Raw genomic sequence first — 15335 nt, 5'->3', positions numbered from 1 at the left:
AAAACTTCTAGTTTCTGCCACCAGAAACTTCAATCTTCCAATTTGTCTGATGAAAGAGTATCAGTGGATCTAGCAGGCAGGAATAGAAGTATAATATTGCTGTTCTGTCCATAAAGAGCCACTTAGTTGGGTCAGTTTAATATTCTCTCCCTCTCCATGCTCTTACAGAACACTCCTCCTCACATCTTAAGCTAAAAAAGGTCCTTTGAAAAAAATCCTGATCAGCAATAGAAAACCCAGTGGATGCAATGACGATATGGGCAGCTAACAGTTCTAGCCCTCTCAAACACACAAGAACTCATTCTGGTCCCATCTGAGCAGGAAGAGACTGTGGTGAATCTAAAGCCTCAACAATCAGCTTGTCGACATTCTTAGCCAGCTAAATATGAAGGTTTGGCTGTTCAGGAATGGCCTCTAGAAGCTTAAATGACCTAATACAGGGTTTCCAAGTAATCAACTGATTCTCACCTGAACACTGAAGTAGAAACAAGTGCCTTTTCAAAGTTGAGCTCCGTAAGATGGCAGAAAAGTCATGTAACTGAGAATATAAAGAATGGCTGGTTTCCTACAGGAAAAACACAAGACCAGATACATTTCACACAGTGTTATTCACACATTTTCATTTTTACAGTATATACATGTGAACATTACATTATTCAATATTAGCCACCTGGAGTCAAACCTAATCAAACTGGTCCATAAACATTCTATATAAAAAAAGAGATACTTGAGCAAAAAGTCTAGTGGTTCTACCCAAACCCTAAAATAGTTGGAAGGAAAAAAACAGTGATTTTTATGTTCCTGTACATCATTTGTGCAGAATGATTTTAGGAAAGTGAGTGGATGATTATGTCCAAGCTACTGAGAACACAAAGAATGATAAGTTATCGGACTGTTTAATCCAACCATGGCATGTGTGCTACTGGGACAAAGTACTGGGACATTATCAGTTTCTGCTTGGACATCCAGAAGTCCAATTTAATATATTACACATTGAAAATAATGCCAGCTTTGTGGATTAATAACATACAGCACTTGTACACGGATAAAAATATTGAGAAGAATTAACATTTCCAAGAAAGTGTCTCAAAAGTCATCTTATGTGTGACTATGGGAAAACCCTTGTTCAAATGACAGGGCTTGTACCTCTATAGAGAGGAACTTTGTGAACTGCCATGCAAAAAATATTTGGCAATTAGAATTGTGCTTACTAAAAATAATTAGGCCTAAGACATCACTATGCAGCTATTAAGTGACAGATTCAGAAACTAAGGTAGGCCAGAAAAAAAACTTGCCCATTTGCCTCTCTGTTAATGAGTTAACGCTACCATGAAAGGAAAACAGTAGCATTTAAGATGTATGCTTTAAAAAGACTTAATGTAAATCTGATATAAACAGTAACATGACAGAATCCCTTATACAAGTTTATACCACTACTAGTTCTCCTTGTCAGAGCCCTATCATAACAGCCTTTTATTTGATCAATGCTCAAGACATCGCAGTCAACATATCTTGTTGATCAAAACTTTAGGTTATGCCATCAAAATGAATGTTTTACACAAAATACTTACTTCAACAACATACAAAGCACTTCCTTTATCTTTCAGAAACTGAATATACAAAGTAAGCTTTTTCCAAAATATTTCCATAGGCAAAGAATTAAAAAGGATTTTAATTATACACATATGGTCACAATTCTGCCTTAAAAAGATCATTGGGAAATGTACATAAGGCCGCTTGTAAATGTACATCATCTTTATGTTACTGTTACAATGTCATATGTCCAGAGAAAAAAATTGACAGTATCATACATATTTGCTTTACGTTGGGAGTAGGCTATTCAAAAATACAGTACTCTTCTGTACAAAAAAATCATGCCACATTTATTAAGATGGAAGAAGCATTGGTTTCTGTGATAACCAAATATTTCAGTTCATTTCTTTCTTACTATGCTTATTATCCCGACTTAAAATTTGAACAGATTCATTTCCCAAAGTGTCCATATTAATAGAATCAACATCTATGTTATAAACAAAACATAATGTTTCTCACAATAGATAAAAAGAAAGCCGGTTTATATTTCTGAAACCATATAAAGATAGAATTTAAAAAAATCACTCTTGATTTGCTGAAATAAATTTACATTATACAACACTATATGCCAGGAGGAGAAAAGGGAATGGGGATATGAATATACACTAAAATGCAAATTTTTGTCCCAAAAAGGGGTAAAACAAATTACATTTACAGCATGAAGGTTTACAAATGTACATCTGTACAACCAAGGTAAGCATCACTACTAAATTAGCAAGGCTTGTAATAAACATCGAAACAAGAGATTTGTTTTCAAACTGTAAACTTACACCTATTAACTACACGTATACAATGCATATATTTATAGGAAGCAAAAAAGCTATCTGAATATTTAATCAATCATGCTTAAATGTTGAGCTATCAAGTTTACTTTTCAGTGGCCCCTTTTCTCTTCATCAATACCTATTTTTTTGCATCTACAGTGAGAAAGCAAAATAAATGCTCAACACTTTCAAATCCTTACAATTCTATATGCAAAATAAAAAAATACAAATCTCTACTCTTCCTGCATTGTAAAACTGACTGTAAAGTTAATACAGGGTTCACTTCTTTTCCAACAGTGTACTTTACTGAGTGGAAGTACCACCATGATTTTATTCCTCTACCTTTTACAACAATTAAATATATAAGTATATACAGCACTTTTATTTTTAATACATTGCTAGAGAAAACCTTAGGGCACCATTAAAAAAAAGTGTCCACAGCAAGTGATGAAAGCTAGTCTTTTAAAGTTTCCATTGTTTTGTTATTCCCTATTTTAATTTGCTGTGCCCTGTTTATTATTTGGGTAGTATGTTGTGAACCACCAAAATACAACTTAACTTTTCCACATGTTAAATAATGTTTATGCAGCTGATCAATTTTAATCTGGTATAAAAGACTTCACACAAAAGGGAAAAGTAAGGATTAATTCTATATACAACTCTATAAACCTGTTGTGCTATGATGTTGGATAGACCTACCAGATTGCAAGCCAGTGTATTAAAAGAATACTGTACTTTTTCCCTTTAAAAATTATTTCAGTGACTTTACAAGGTAAAAATTTACAAAATATGTGACAGCTATTTTGATACACTTACATCATATACAGGCATTCTGTGCTTTGCCAGCCATCCAATCTGATAGGTCTCCGGATCAGGGCTGGAGATATTTTATAATTCACTCCCCAAAAATATACACAAGAATAAAAATTTTACAAATGGATGAACAAAGTCAATAAATATATTTAAAAAAATCAGAACATTTATAGTTAAGTTGTATGTTTTGATCATTCACAATAAAATTTTTCTCCCGTTCCTGTTTCTGCTCATCTTCTACAGCATCCCATTTGGTGGTCCACCAATTGGCCCCAGATCAGCACTGTTCTTCAGGTAGTACTTTTCCAACTTAGCCAGAATGTGTTTGCCATAGGTATATTTACGCAGAGTTGTGATGTGGGGTCGAATCTGTAAGAAGAAACCCATTAGTTTTTTCACAAAAACTGTAAGTCAAGTTTATACTTGTAAATAATTATATCAAAAAAATGATGAAAGCCTGTATTTCCAAATTTTGGAAGTTTCTGGAAAGATTTAAAATATGATTTTGAACCACCAGATGACCAATGTACTTTTCACATTATAAGCATCTTGCTTCAAATGCTGGCTCTCCACTTTGATTTTTAGACTGTTGTATTTCTCATTTAAAACAGACTGACTATTGTGTTCCTTTAACAAACAATGACAAAAACTCTATTACGTGATGTAACCAGGTCAGGTAGAACCACCAAGAGTGACACTTTCACATTTGACATAATCTACCAAAGCAGGTGAGATCCCACTGTCCAACTCCTGCTCCCTTCCCTGGATCTGAGCTAGTGCTTCTGTATAGCTGCAGGGCACAGTAATTCAGCAAACAGGCACAGGGGAAAGCCAAGCCCCCAGACCAAGTTTTCCCACTGGAGCAGCCTGCTGAGTTTGCTCAGCCAGGAGTACTCTGCTAGACCTAGGGGAAGGGAGGCAGCCCCTTGCGGGAGTGCCCCGTGGGTGACTGGGGGAAGCAGAGCTCCTGTAGGAATATACTGCACCCTACATTAAATAGTGTAGGCCGATAACATTTTTAACTCCACCTGTGGATATTCTTAACTAGAAAACATGCTCATATGTTAGCAAGTATGGAAATTTTTTGTTTGAGAATTGCAGAATGGATTTATACCAGCAGTTAGCAAATAAAAAAAGAAACCCATATTTCTTCTGCCGTTTTAATAAAGATGACATACTACGTTTTTTATATTAAAAATATTTTCACAGAAAAGCTGGCACAAAGAATTCAAGACACAGCTTTTAAGACTTTTCTGCACATTTTAGTTTACAAGACAATGCCCAGAGACCTGAATATATTCTGCTTGATGAACTGCCATTGAAATTAAAGAACAAAAAGTGTTTATACATCAGTATTACAGAACTAGTGAGTTTTAAGTCTAAAGGGATTCTAACAGATTAATTAAAATAGAGAAAATAGAGAAGAAATATTTCTCCAAGCCAATAAAATTATATTGGAACATACCTTATGCATTATTATCTTCCGCTGAGCGGGTTCAGCCATATCAATCATCTTCTGAACAACATAGTTGGCATACTGGTCCTTCATCATGGTGTATAAGGCACTGTGAGGACCATCATTCTGGCAACAGACCTCATCAATAAGTAAAGCTCTTTCAGCACGAGAAGCATGAGTTACGCATTTTTCTACCACGTTGCTGAAAAATAAGACAAGTGCACTGTGACTTAAGATGTAACATTGTTCTAAAGTAATTTTAAATTTATCTGAACAGTGCAAGTGTCTTAATACCACTGGAGAATGTACCGTAAATGCATGAGGTCCTGATTTCCAAACCTTTTGTCTGTAATGACTGAGATGGAAGAAAGTTAAAAGGATTATACTCATGTCAAAAACAAAACAAAAAACAAAACAAAAACATTCGCTGATACTTATCTTACAGGAAAGATTCTCCATTGGACCTATAGTAGATATACTGGACCTTGGGTTGCATATATATTCTAGTACATCTATTTTGGTTATGGGCCCGTTTCAGACTGCAAGCTGCAATCAAACAAAACTGAGAGAAAGCCAGACACAAGGCTTCCTGCTTTTTGGATGAAGGCACTTTCATAGATCGGAAAAACTGTCAAACATTTCTTTTTGTAGACAAAGTCTCTGACCTTCCAGACTCTCAAAAATTGGAAAGGCCAATTATTATAACCCAACCACAAAGTGATTCTGGTCCTGAGCTTGTGCTTTGGAAATTAAGCAAGTTCCAAGGAGAGGAATATGAATAGTTTTATATAGGCATAGAAAACTACAATCCAGATAAACTTACTAGTGTCCATATACTTTTTTTTTAAAACAAAAACCAACTGCCCCCAAAAATGTCACACTGCATTATTTCCACTTAATGTTGATGACAAGGTTAGTCTAAGTTATCCAGAATCAATTCTGAAGTATATTTTCATTAGAAACTAAGTAGCATAATCTACATTTCAGCAAAATGTATTTGAAGGCTGAGTTTTAGGTCCTAATCTTCAGATAACTGAGGACTTCTACAATAGTCCTTCAGTGTCTTCATAGTGCATAAAATCTGCGTCGGGCCGAAGCCCCACTTTTTGAAGCTAGCCTTTTTATGTTTGCAAATTGCTTGATTCAGCTGATAGAAAGCCAGGAAGTGCCAGCCCACCGGCACACTGAGCAAATTCTAGGAAAGCTTTTCATCTGGCTCTGGGGATCCTTCACATGCCCCTCCTTGGAGACTTGGAGCCAGTTCCCTGCAGACAGGGCCTGCACTTGTACAGAGTGAACAAAAAAACATTCCATAAACCAATAGACTATTGGTTATTTTACTACAGAATGGCATTTCCCCTTTCTCTTCCCCAAATCTAGTATTTCACAGATGATAAAATATCACTACTGTTCATTTCTATAAAAATATGAAATTTCAAAAAGTTATACAAAGGAAAAAAGTAACGTATCCTTTTGGTAGCATAATAAATAAATTCAATACCGCAACTTTAAAAGGTTAGTGAACCTTTAACATATGAAGGCTGTGCAATACCTGGCAAATTTGTGCTGACTCAGAGCTAGAACTTTTCCTCTTATTTCTGAAACTATTTTACTCTTGTCTTCAGGACGACCATGCTCCAGTACATGTTGAATAACGTAATTTCCGTATTGATCCTGAAAATAAGATGACTTCAATTTTCTTTTGTGTTCATACCAAGTAATCCATACAGCTTTTGTATATTTGTATAAACTTTCAAAGTACTACTTGCATGGATGTAAGGAAAATACAATCACGTCAACATTACAGAAACAAAGGGATGCAAAAAATAATGCATCAAACATTATTTATGGACTACAAAATTTAAGTCCAAAATGTAAATGATCTTTAAAAACAGCATTTTTCTAAAGAATTCTTTTTATACTCTTAAAAAAAGAAAAGTCCTCAAAATTAAGACCACCATTCTCTAACAGCTGTAACATCTTCCTGAACTTTGGTTCCCCAAGACAGATACTGCTGACTAGACATATATATACAAGAAACAACTCAGAAATAAATTAGACCTTTAAGTTAAAGCACAGTATAATTCTTGCCTTTTAGTGTGGAAATTCCTACTGAACACTAAGAATCCCTTTCTATACTTTAAATTGATTTGATTTCAAAGGCACTTATCTATAGCACTAATTTTGTTCATTCCAGACCAAAACATGAAATCATGTTGCATAAGGTCTTTGGCCTTCATTTTGAAAAGATGACCCTTCTTCTGTGAGAATATGCAACATGTATATTTTGGACAATGCATTTCTGTTTAGACATTGTTAGAAGTTATTGAAGGAGAACAGAGTGAATCAAGATAAACTACAAAAAGGTAGTCTTTGCAATAAAAAGCATATATTAGTTCTGTGCATTTACAATGCATATTCTAAGCTACAGCCAAAAGCATACAAAAAAAGGCTTTTTATATCTTCTTTACCTCCCAACTTCCAAATTCATTTTAATTAAAACTATGAGGGTGGGGGGGAAGGGACAAATGCATAAAAATTCTTTCAGACTAAGAAATAGTAACAATAAAAATAATGTAAAAACAAAGTTCTAGAATGCATAAAAAATGAATTTACACACTAACCTGCACTAGCTGTTCTGTGTGTTGATGTAGTTCTTCTAGGATTGGCAAAGTCTGCTCAGCAGTACAGTGTTCCAGAATACGCTGAATTACTCTACAACCATATGGATGAGTCGAAAGTACAAATACCTTAAAATAGGATCACAAACTGAAGTTAAACCAACTGACATTTACAGGTATACTAATAATTACCACATTTAAAATAGAACTGAATGTGCTAACTACTTTTATTTAAAAAATAAAAAAATAAAATTGCATTTTAAGTTCAATTTCCCTTAAAACTCAGGAAAAGATTATGATGGAAAATCTTTGGCTCCAGTAATCGCACAGCTATCTAAGAATCCAAGCTCTCTTCTTTCATGTCTAGCCTACTTTGCTGCCAAAAAAAAAGCTTGAAAGTTTGATCAACTGTGACACCAGTCACACATGGCCTGAAATTACGTACAAGATTGGGTTGCCTTAGTTAAGCACCGTTCACATTTCGAGCTTTCCTTTGTATTTTGTAGTTCATTTTAAAATTAAGTTTTAACTCTAGACTGACTTTTTATAAAAAGTTCAATTAGTGCAGATAATTTCCACTAATTGCACATTCCAACATACTGCAACAGGTCCCCTGTTGCAGAGATGAAGCTTGTAAATAAGTATTCAAAACATACAGTCAAGATGTTATTCCTTTGCTTACTTCCCCAGAAGCCAGATGCGTCTTTCAGGGTTTAATTAAGATGTAAGACTCAGTACTGGTCAGAACTGACCACAAAGAATCTTGACTGATTAGAAATAAGATCCAAATGATGCAGGCAGATAACAAAAATGGGTTGTTACTCAATAGTGCAAAAATGTAGTATTTTTCATTTACCACTTTACATTAGTTTATTTTAAATATACATATACACAATTAATTGCAGTAATGGATAGATGAACAGTCAATAGTCAAGGCGTTCTATTTATATACCTCTGAAACATCCACCCCATACACATTTTTTGATGTGAAAAGGAAACCTGACCCTAGACATTTCTGTATGCCATTTACTGCTGTGCAGAACAATAATTCTGGTATTGCTATTGTGTAAAACATGAGAGAATTACATTGTAGATTTTGTTAAGAAACATGTGGCTAGCCGTTAAAGTAGAATTTAGTAACACAGCCAAGTTAGTAAGATTTTTACAATTCTTCTTGAGACTAAAAAGTATATGTTTGTCAGAGTATTGAAATCTTAATTTAACTGCAGCATCTCCAGCCTACAGCACAATATTAACCTTATAATATAGCTGGGGAGGACCCCAACCTTAAATAAACAACAAAACCACACATGCACTTAACACTAGCCCAGATGTAGAGAACAGATGAATGCATTTCTTCAAAGTATTTCATTAATAATAGAAATTAATTGTGAAACACTGAAAGACAGACCTGCAAGATAAGCAATGAAAGGAAAAAAAACAGCTTAATGAACAAATACATGCTAGGGTTCAGATACGACTTAGTTAATATATCAAAAATAGTAATGGTAAAGTTGTAAAGAAAATCTGAAATGGCACATCACAAAATTCAAACAGAAAGTCTGGCCCTAAACCAAATACTTCTATTATCAAACAGGTTTTCCAGAGCCTCATCTTCAACATACTCATCTTTTTTACAGCATGTTAACTGTCTATTCAACAGTTTTACCACTCTGCTTTCCTGTTTTTATCCTGCTTAATACAAACTGACAGGGAAGTGCTAAATGCGATCTTGTTTATACAGGTGATAGGAAAAAAATGTCTGCAAGTCAAAGTAACTCTACAGAAAATGAAATGAACTATTAACATTACCTGTCCTTTGAATGCATCAATGATGAACTGGAGCGACTGTGGCTGAACACACTCAATACATTTTTGTACAACATGGTTTCCATTTTGATCTTTCACACATTTCAGAACATGACCATCCAACTCTTTCACCATTTCATTCTGGAAAAAAAGATCATCCTTGTCTTTATAGTGATTTTGCCTCAACAAAAATATCCCTTTTTAGCATTACTGTCCAATCATAACATTCACTGGTGGTCTACTTATGTACCTTATGTATGTTTAAATTTAAAGACCTATTTTGTCCCCTAGAGTATGTTGTAATGAAGGGAAAGATCAACAATTTAAGCAATTGAAAAGGTGGATGTAATGAAATAAAATAAAAAAATATTGTTCTAACTTACAATTACCTGCTGGTCAGGTGAGATAGACTCAAGTGCTTTCTGAATAACACGACAACCATACATCTGTAGGGCTAATGGCAGAACATGACCACGTATGCGTGTTGCTAGGGCTAACTTTTGATCCAGGCTTCCAAACTAAAAGAAAATAAATACGCTGTTAACAATGAAGACATATTGCAACATGTTGGGATTTATATGACTAAGAACCTTCATGATGATTACAAATTTACTCTGCCTTGCACATGATTTTTATTTTTAAATTTGATGGGTATGTTTACCAGAAACTTTTGTTCTCTAAATGCAGTATTTTATAACACATACACACTCCACATTCCAGTAAAATACCTGCTATCAAATACATCACCCTTAAAAGACAACAGAAAATTCAAGTAGTATATATCCGACTGTAAGAATATTCTGGCAAGAGCTCAGACAGTCTGCAAGAGCACATAACAGGATGTCTCTAACACCATATTTACCTGTAATAACAATAACCTACCTATTTAGGCAAATTAATTACGTCAGGATATCTCGACATACCAATCCAAGTTTATATTTTGATATAACAAATTTGTACTGGTCATTGTATCTTTCATGTGACATACAGTAAAGCAAGCTGTAAAGGGCAAAAAAGCTTTCAACCCCTAAAGCTGCTTCCTAGCAACTTCAAGTAACTTGAAGGATCGTTCCTTACCATAAGCACTTTGGGAAATCTAGAAATACTTGGACTCTGCAGAGCAAAATCAAAGCGGTTTTGTACACTAGCTGGATTAGGATACAGTTCAACTAACAGTTTTTCAGCAACAGCTAATAGTTGCCCATATTACACCCTCCACTGTGCTAGTACAACTATCTGTGCTGCTCCATGCTGTAGAAGCCAATCTGACTTAATTGTAACATATGTAATCCTGTCAGAGTTCATTTCCAGCCTGATCAGCTCCCAGATCCTGCTCGCCATGTCATGCAAGCACCTGTGCTGGCACAATACAAGAGGCAACACAAAAATGAGCAGCTGGACATCAGCTGGGTGGCATCAGCAACTTTTATACAGCACTGCTGAGAGCTGTCAAACCCCACACCCTTCCTCACTGGAGGCTATGAGGAAAACTCAAGCGACTTATCCTTCCTACTTAAATAATGAACTAAGTCCCTACTTACTAAGGGCTAATGTGGTTTTTCTTGGGAACTCTTCTGCAAAATTAAGATGAAACACACCAGACTGTCAACAACTATCTATCCTGAAGTTATGCAAAATGAACAAACAAAAACAACACCACAAAAAGAAAACCAAAAAACTCAGTAATAGATAACTTGAGTAAGGTCAAGAATGTATATTCTGTAAATAAGCCGTACCTTTTTTTTAGCACATATTATGGTTTTGTAAAAGAATATCAAGTTGGGGGAGGAGGGGGGAGGCAAATCAAGCACACTGTTTAATAGATAGCTCACTAAAAATTCCATTTCTATTTATAACAAACATATTTGTTACTGGACGTTTTCCAGCTGCACCTTGTATCCTACCAGATATGATGATTCTCTCTTTGATTTGAAGTATACTGTACTAGGTATTTTTTCTAGGTATAAATTTTAACAAGACAGAGGCATTGTTTTTTTTCCTCTGCAAGTTAGAATCTTATAGCTCTTCGATAAAGGTCTTCTTACCCCACCATTTTCAAGAAAAAGAAAGCTGTTTTAAATACTAGTCTTACTAATACTGGATGCAGAAGTACCTCATGACACTCTTTCCCTAAAATTCTTGTCTGAATACACCCATTAAGTTTTCAGTCTCTTCATTTACAGCACTGGACAAAGTTTACAACTATTTATCTGACTACATGAGCATTTTCAAGACACATTGTTTGTGAAGATGCAGTGATCAATAAATACAAGTATCCTTCAAATCTTTGTGCCACTGTCTGCTGAAAGTCTCCATAAATTAAGCTGCAAGGCTGGCAAAACTTAAGTATGCACCCTGCACAGACTTAAGAAGTCTGTATTCAGAAGAGACTACAAATGTATCATGCTGTCCTTTTAAAGTGTGCTGTATCTCAGGATGAAGTATTACATCTAAAATTACTTTACGAATTCTGTCTAGTCACAATTTTTTCAAATGATCTGAAAACTCCCATTAAAATAAGAAGCTATGTTTTGCTGTTTTCTGAAACAGTTTTTATAGCTCACATATACAGAAACCTAATTATCGATACAGCAAGAACAGCCTATGCTGTTCACCAACGTATACATCACCAGCATAAAGAGAAAACTATGCCCATTATGTTCTGGCCTGTTATGAGCAAAGCTGGGGACACAGAACTGGAAATGTGTGTGCAGTGTTAAATGCTTGGGTTCTATGGTAAAAGCCTAGGAGAATTCTGCTACTATGTTAAGAAAAAACATTTAAATTAAATCAGATTTTATAGCTTCTCATTCAGATTTCTGTTCATGCACTTGAAGTGTTATGCTTACCTCAAAGAACTTCTGTATTACATAGTTTCCAAACACATCCGTCATCAACTGATATGCTGCTTGCAGAATCTCATTAAATACCATCTGGCGCTCAGCTGGAGTAGCTCGCTCTAGCTTTTGCTGTATAAATCTAAGTGCAAAAAATACACTCCATAAACAAAAGGAAAACCTCTCAAACAGTTCCAATGAGACACCTCGATATTCTAAAATAAATATTCAACATTTATAAAAACTTATTAAAATGAAAGTAATGCTTTCAGGCAAAGGAGGCATTTTAGAATAAAGATGCCTAAAACTTTTCACTTGAAAAGAATTAAAGATGTAAAGAATAACAACAATGATGTATAGCTGAAAAACAATTTTACATTCCAGATGCCAGATTGCATTTTTCCTTAATCAATACCTTTTTTATACTTAAATACTGAGTTTAGAAGTTTAATTATGACACTGTTCCGCCACTAAAAGCTTCTACAAGGAGCTAATAAATTTATACTACTTTTATAGAGAATTCTTTCCTAGAAAGCAAAAATATCAATGTAAGAGCATCTGTCCCAATTAATGGCATGTGTCATATTAAGATGATGACCAACTCATTAAAACGTTTTATGTTAATACAGCAATACCTGAGCAGTAAAACATTACCATTAACTTTACCATAATACTTACCTAGAACCATGCTGGTCTTGAGAAAATTCAACAATATGTCCAACAAGGTCTCTTAGTTGAAGATTAGGGAAACGATTATTTCTGAAATCTTCGAGTAATCTACTACGTCCAGAAGGCATAATATCAGACCTACTGTAACGAAGACGTGAAGGAGGGAAGAGCTGACTGGTGGAGCTAAAAAGACTGGAGGTACTCGCTGCACTGCGATACTTTGCTTCTGCTCCAGGTGCTGCAGAAATATAGCGACCACTACCATTTGTCAGTCCTCCTACAAGGAAGCAGTTCTGTCAGTAAAAGCCATAACGCAAACAAACAACAATAAAATAAAAATGTACTAGAACTATGGATACTCTGGAGCCAAAGAAAGCAAAACAGTGTCATCTTGTTATTTATATTTACCTCATTTTGTTTGGAGGAGGTAGATAGCTTTATCTTCAAAGAAATAAAACCACTCTCCTCCTCATTTGTATTTTACATGAAGGGCAACCAGGAGAAGAAAACTCATTAGAAGACTATAATGGAACAGGTAAAGTGACCACCTGTTCAGACCTACAGAAACTTTAGAATTAGGTGCGCCTTAGTTTAGCGGGCAGATTTCCACTTCACAAGCATGACTGACTTATACCCTTCTTAGTAGTCTTGAAATTGGCCAATTGTTTCAAAATAGACCATGAAGTCTGAACTACCCTTCAGTCCCTACTGAGGTACCTTTCTGTTGATTTGAAGCGTGATAGGGCATTTTTGGGGAGGCATGTGTTGTGCCTCTAGTCATGCTGTCCCTGTTCTGCAGAAAATCAGACGACTTCAGCATCCCAGGCTTTCAATCTGGTACCTCTTGTAAGCACTAAATATGTCAAATTTCAAAATGGCAACTAAGAATGTACTACTTATTTCTAAAACAACCAAAGAGATTTTAAACTGAAGTTCCTTTCAGAAACATGCAGTCCTTTCCTTGTTGCAAATACATTCACTCTCACAATGCTCTGCCTTTCCTTACTTTCTATGAACAGAATTGCCTTGCTTTGTTTAACTCCTGCTCCTTTTGCTAGCGATCCTACGTATAACTATCATCTCACAGCCCCATGAATTTCTTCTCACATACTGCTCCCTAATCAGTTTATGTCATTCTGAACCTGCTCACAAGGCCTCTCTCCCTGCCACTTGACAACAGGCAGCAATGATCATCATAAACAAGCAAATATATCTTGCTAATCTGATATTTAAAAGGAATACTATTATGACACAAGCATAAATATTCAAAGGCACATTCCCACCTGAAAAACCTCAAGTCTACTTCTGCAACAAATATTAAACCAGAATTATTTCAGTATAAATTGGAATAGGAAACATTTTCAGTTTCCCCTCAAATTATCTAGAAAGTCACATATTAGCTGGAAGCCCTTTCAAGGTCAATAAAAGAAAGAAATATCTAAATTTGAATTTTTAAAACAAATTGCAGTATGTGCTGTTTGAATGGTGCTCTGTTACAAAATGAATTAAAAAAATAGCTGACAGTGCCCCAGCCAAGCCTTCTTTTGTCTCAAGTATTTACAAGGCCAGGCAACAACAGCGTTACAGAGGGCTGGTTATATATTAATGGTCAGGTATCTTTTTCAAAAGGTCAATCTGAAATAGCAGAATCCGAGATGTTAGTATTCTGCAAGACATATCAAGCATCATATTTATTGCATGGTATAGGATTATGCCTTAAAATAGGAATAATTAGTATTTATTTTATAATTAGTTTTGCAAAATTCAGTGGTAAGAATCAGCAAAGAATCAGTAAATATTTAAGTCCCAATACCTTAAAAAAACCAGTATGTTTTCTCTTTAATTAAAGCCTCTTACTTCTTCATAGCCAGAAAATTCAGGTTTCTTTAGTTTTCATTTTTAATTTCCATTGACAATCACAATTTCCAGAAAAAGACTGACAGTGACATAACAGACAAAAAAAATAGAAAGAAATCCAACATTCTGCAGGTGAAGCAGGATGCAGACACATTGGTTCTGCAGTGAATTTTCTTCTAGGAACAATCTTATGAACAGTGGAAAAACTAGGCCTCTGAAAACATGGTATTTCTGATCTAAATTATTTGGATGTATGAATGAAATCTTCTCTTCCCTGTAAATGCAGCGTAGTAACATTTAATGCCAGAGGAGGGCAGCAAAGCCCGTTTAAAAGAAAACAATAGGCTGCCTTCAAGTTACATTTGTGTACTACTTTACTTATCGCATGCCCAATTTTGTGTCCGAAACTACCAGGGTAGTTTTGATAAGCTCACAAACTGCATAGGTCTAATTAGCATAAACAATCATAGAATTGCACACATGGATTTGAATTGTTTAAGCATGATGTTTTTAAAACTGAGCTTCCATGTCAGAATGAGATAAATGCAACAATTTAATTACTGGATAAAGAAACTTGCTAGCCTTTAGCAAATATATTAAATGTATCTAATAAAACTGCATGTATATACTTCACACTCAAGAATCTAAAGCCTTTCTTCAATTCAATTTGGGGACTATCCCTTTTTAAGGCTTGCAAGAAAATTATGTTGCAACTGGGAGATTCTTGTTTAGCCTGTGAAACTATTTAAATTGATGACGTTAAGCTTGATCATAATATGGGACTGCTGAAAACAAATCCGTTGTGCCTGAACCGCTTTTCACACTTCAAAACCACATACAAAGCTTAAGCTTGTATAAAGCTGGATAGGATAAAAACAGTGATCTGATGAGTACTTAGCTTTTCTTCTGAGGTAAA

The 15335-nt window shown here is 35.0% G+C and overlaps 1 protein-coding gene across 15 annotated transcripts in view; it reads right to left on the bottom strand.

Annotated features, from left to right (window-relative positions):
* Positions 1–589: 589 nt before the first annotated feature.
* PUM2 (pumilio RNA binding family member 2) overlaps positions 590–15335 on the bottom strand; it is a 72249-nt gene continuing 57503 nt past the window's right edge. For 11 of the 15 annotated variants that reach the window (XM_064508369.1, XM_026116658.2, XM_064508368.1 and 8 more), the window contains 8 exons: positions 12572–12839; positions 11906–12035; positions 9440–9574; positions 9060–9197; positions 7251–7376; positions 6179–6300; positions 4636–4828; positions 590–3539 (listed from right to left, as the gene is read on the bottom strand). In XM_064508369.1, the coding sequence (XP_064364439.1) occupies positions 3408–3539; positions 4636–4828; positions 6179–6300; positions 7251–7376; positions 9060–9197; positions 9440–9574; positions 11906–12035; positions 12572–12839 (1244 nt within the window). In that variant the 3' untranslated portion in view covers positions 590–3407. The remainder of the gene's footprint in view (positions 3540–4635; positions 4829–6178; positions 6301–7250; positions 7377–9059; positions 9198–9439; positions 9575–11905; positions 12036–12571; positions 12840–15335) is intronic. The other 4 variants (XM_026116660.2, XM_064508370.1, XM_026116659.2 and 1 more) reach the window with 1 other exon arrangement.

This window comes from Dromaius novaehollandiae, chromosome 3 (genome assembly GCF_036370855.1).
Source record: "Dromaius novaehollandiae isolate bDroNov1 chromosome 3, bDroNov1.hap1, whole genome shotgun sequence".
Lineage (NCBI taxonomy): Eukaryota > Metazoa > Chordata > Aves > Casuariiformes > Dromaiidae > Dromaius > Dromaius novaehollandiae.
This window is presented reverse-complemented; position numbering and strand designations above follow the sequence as displayed.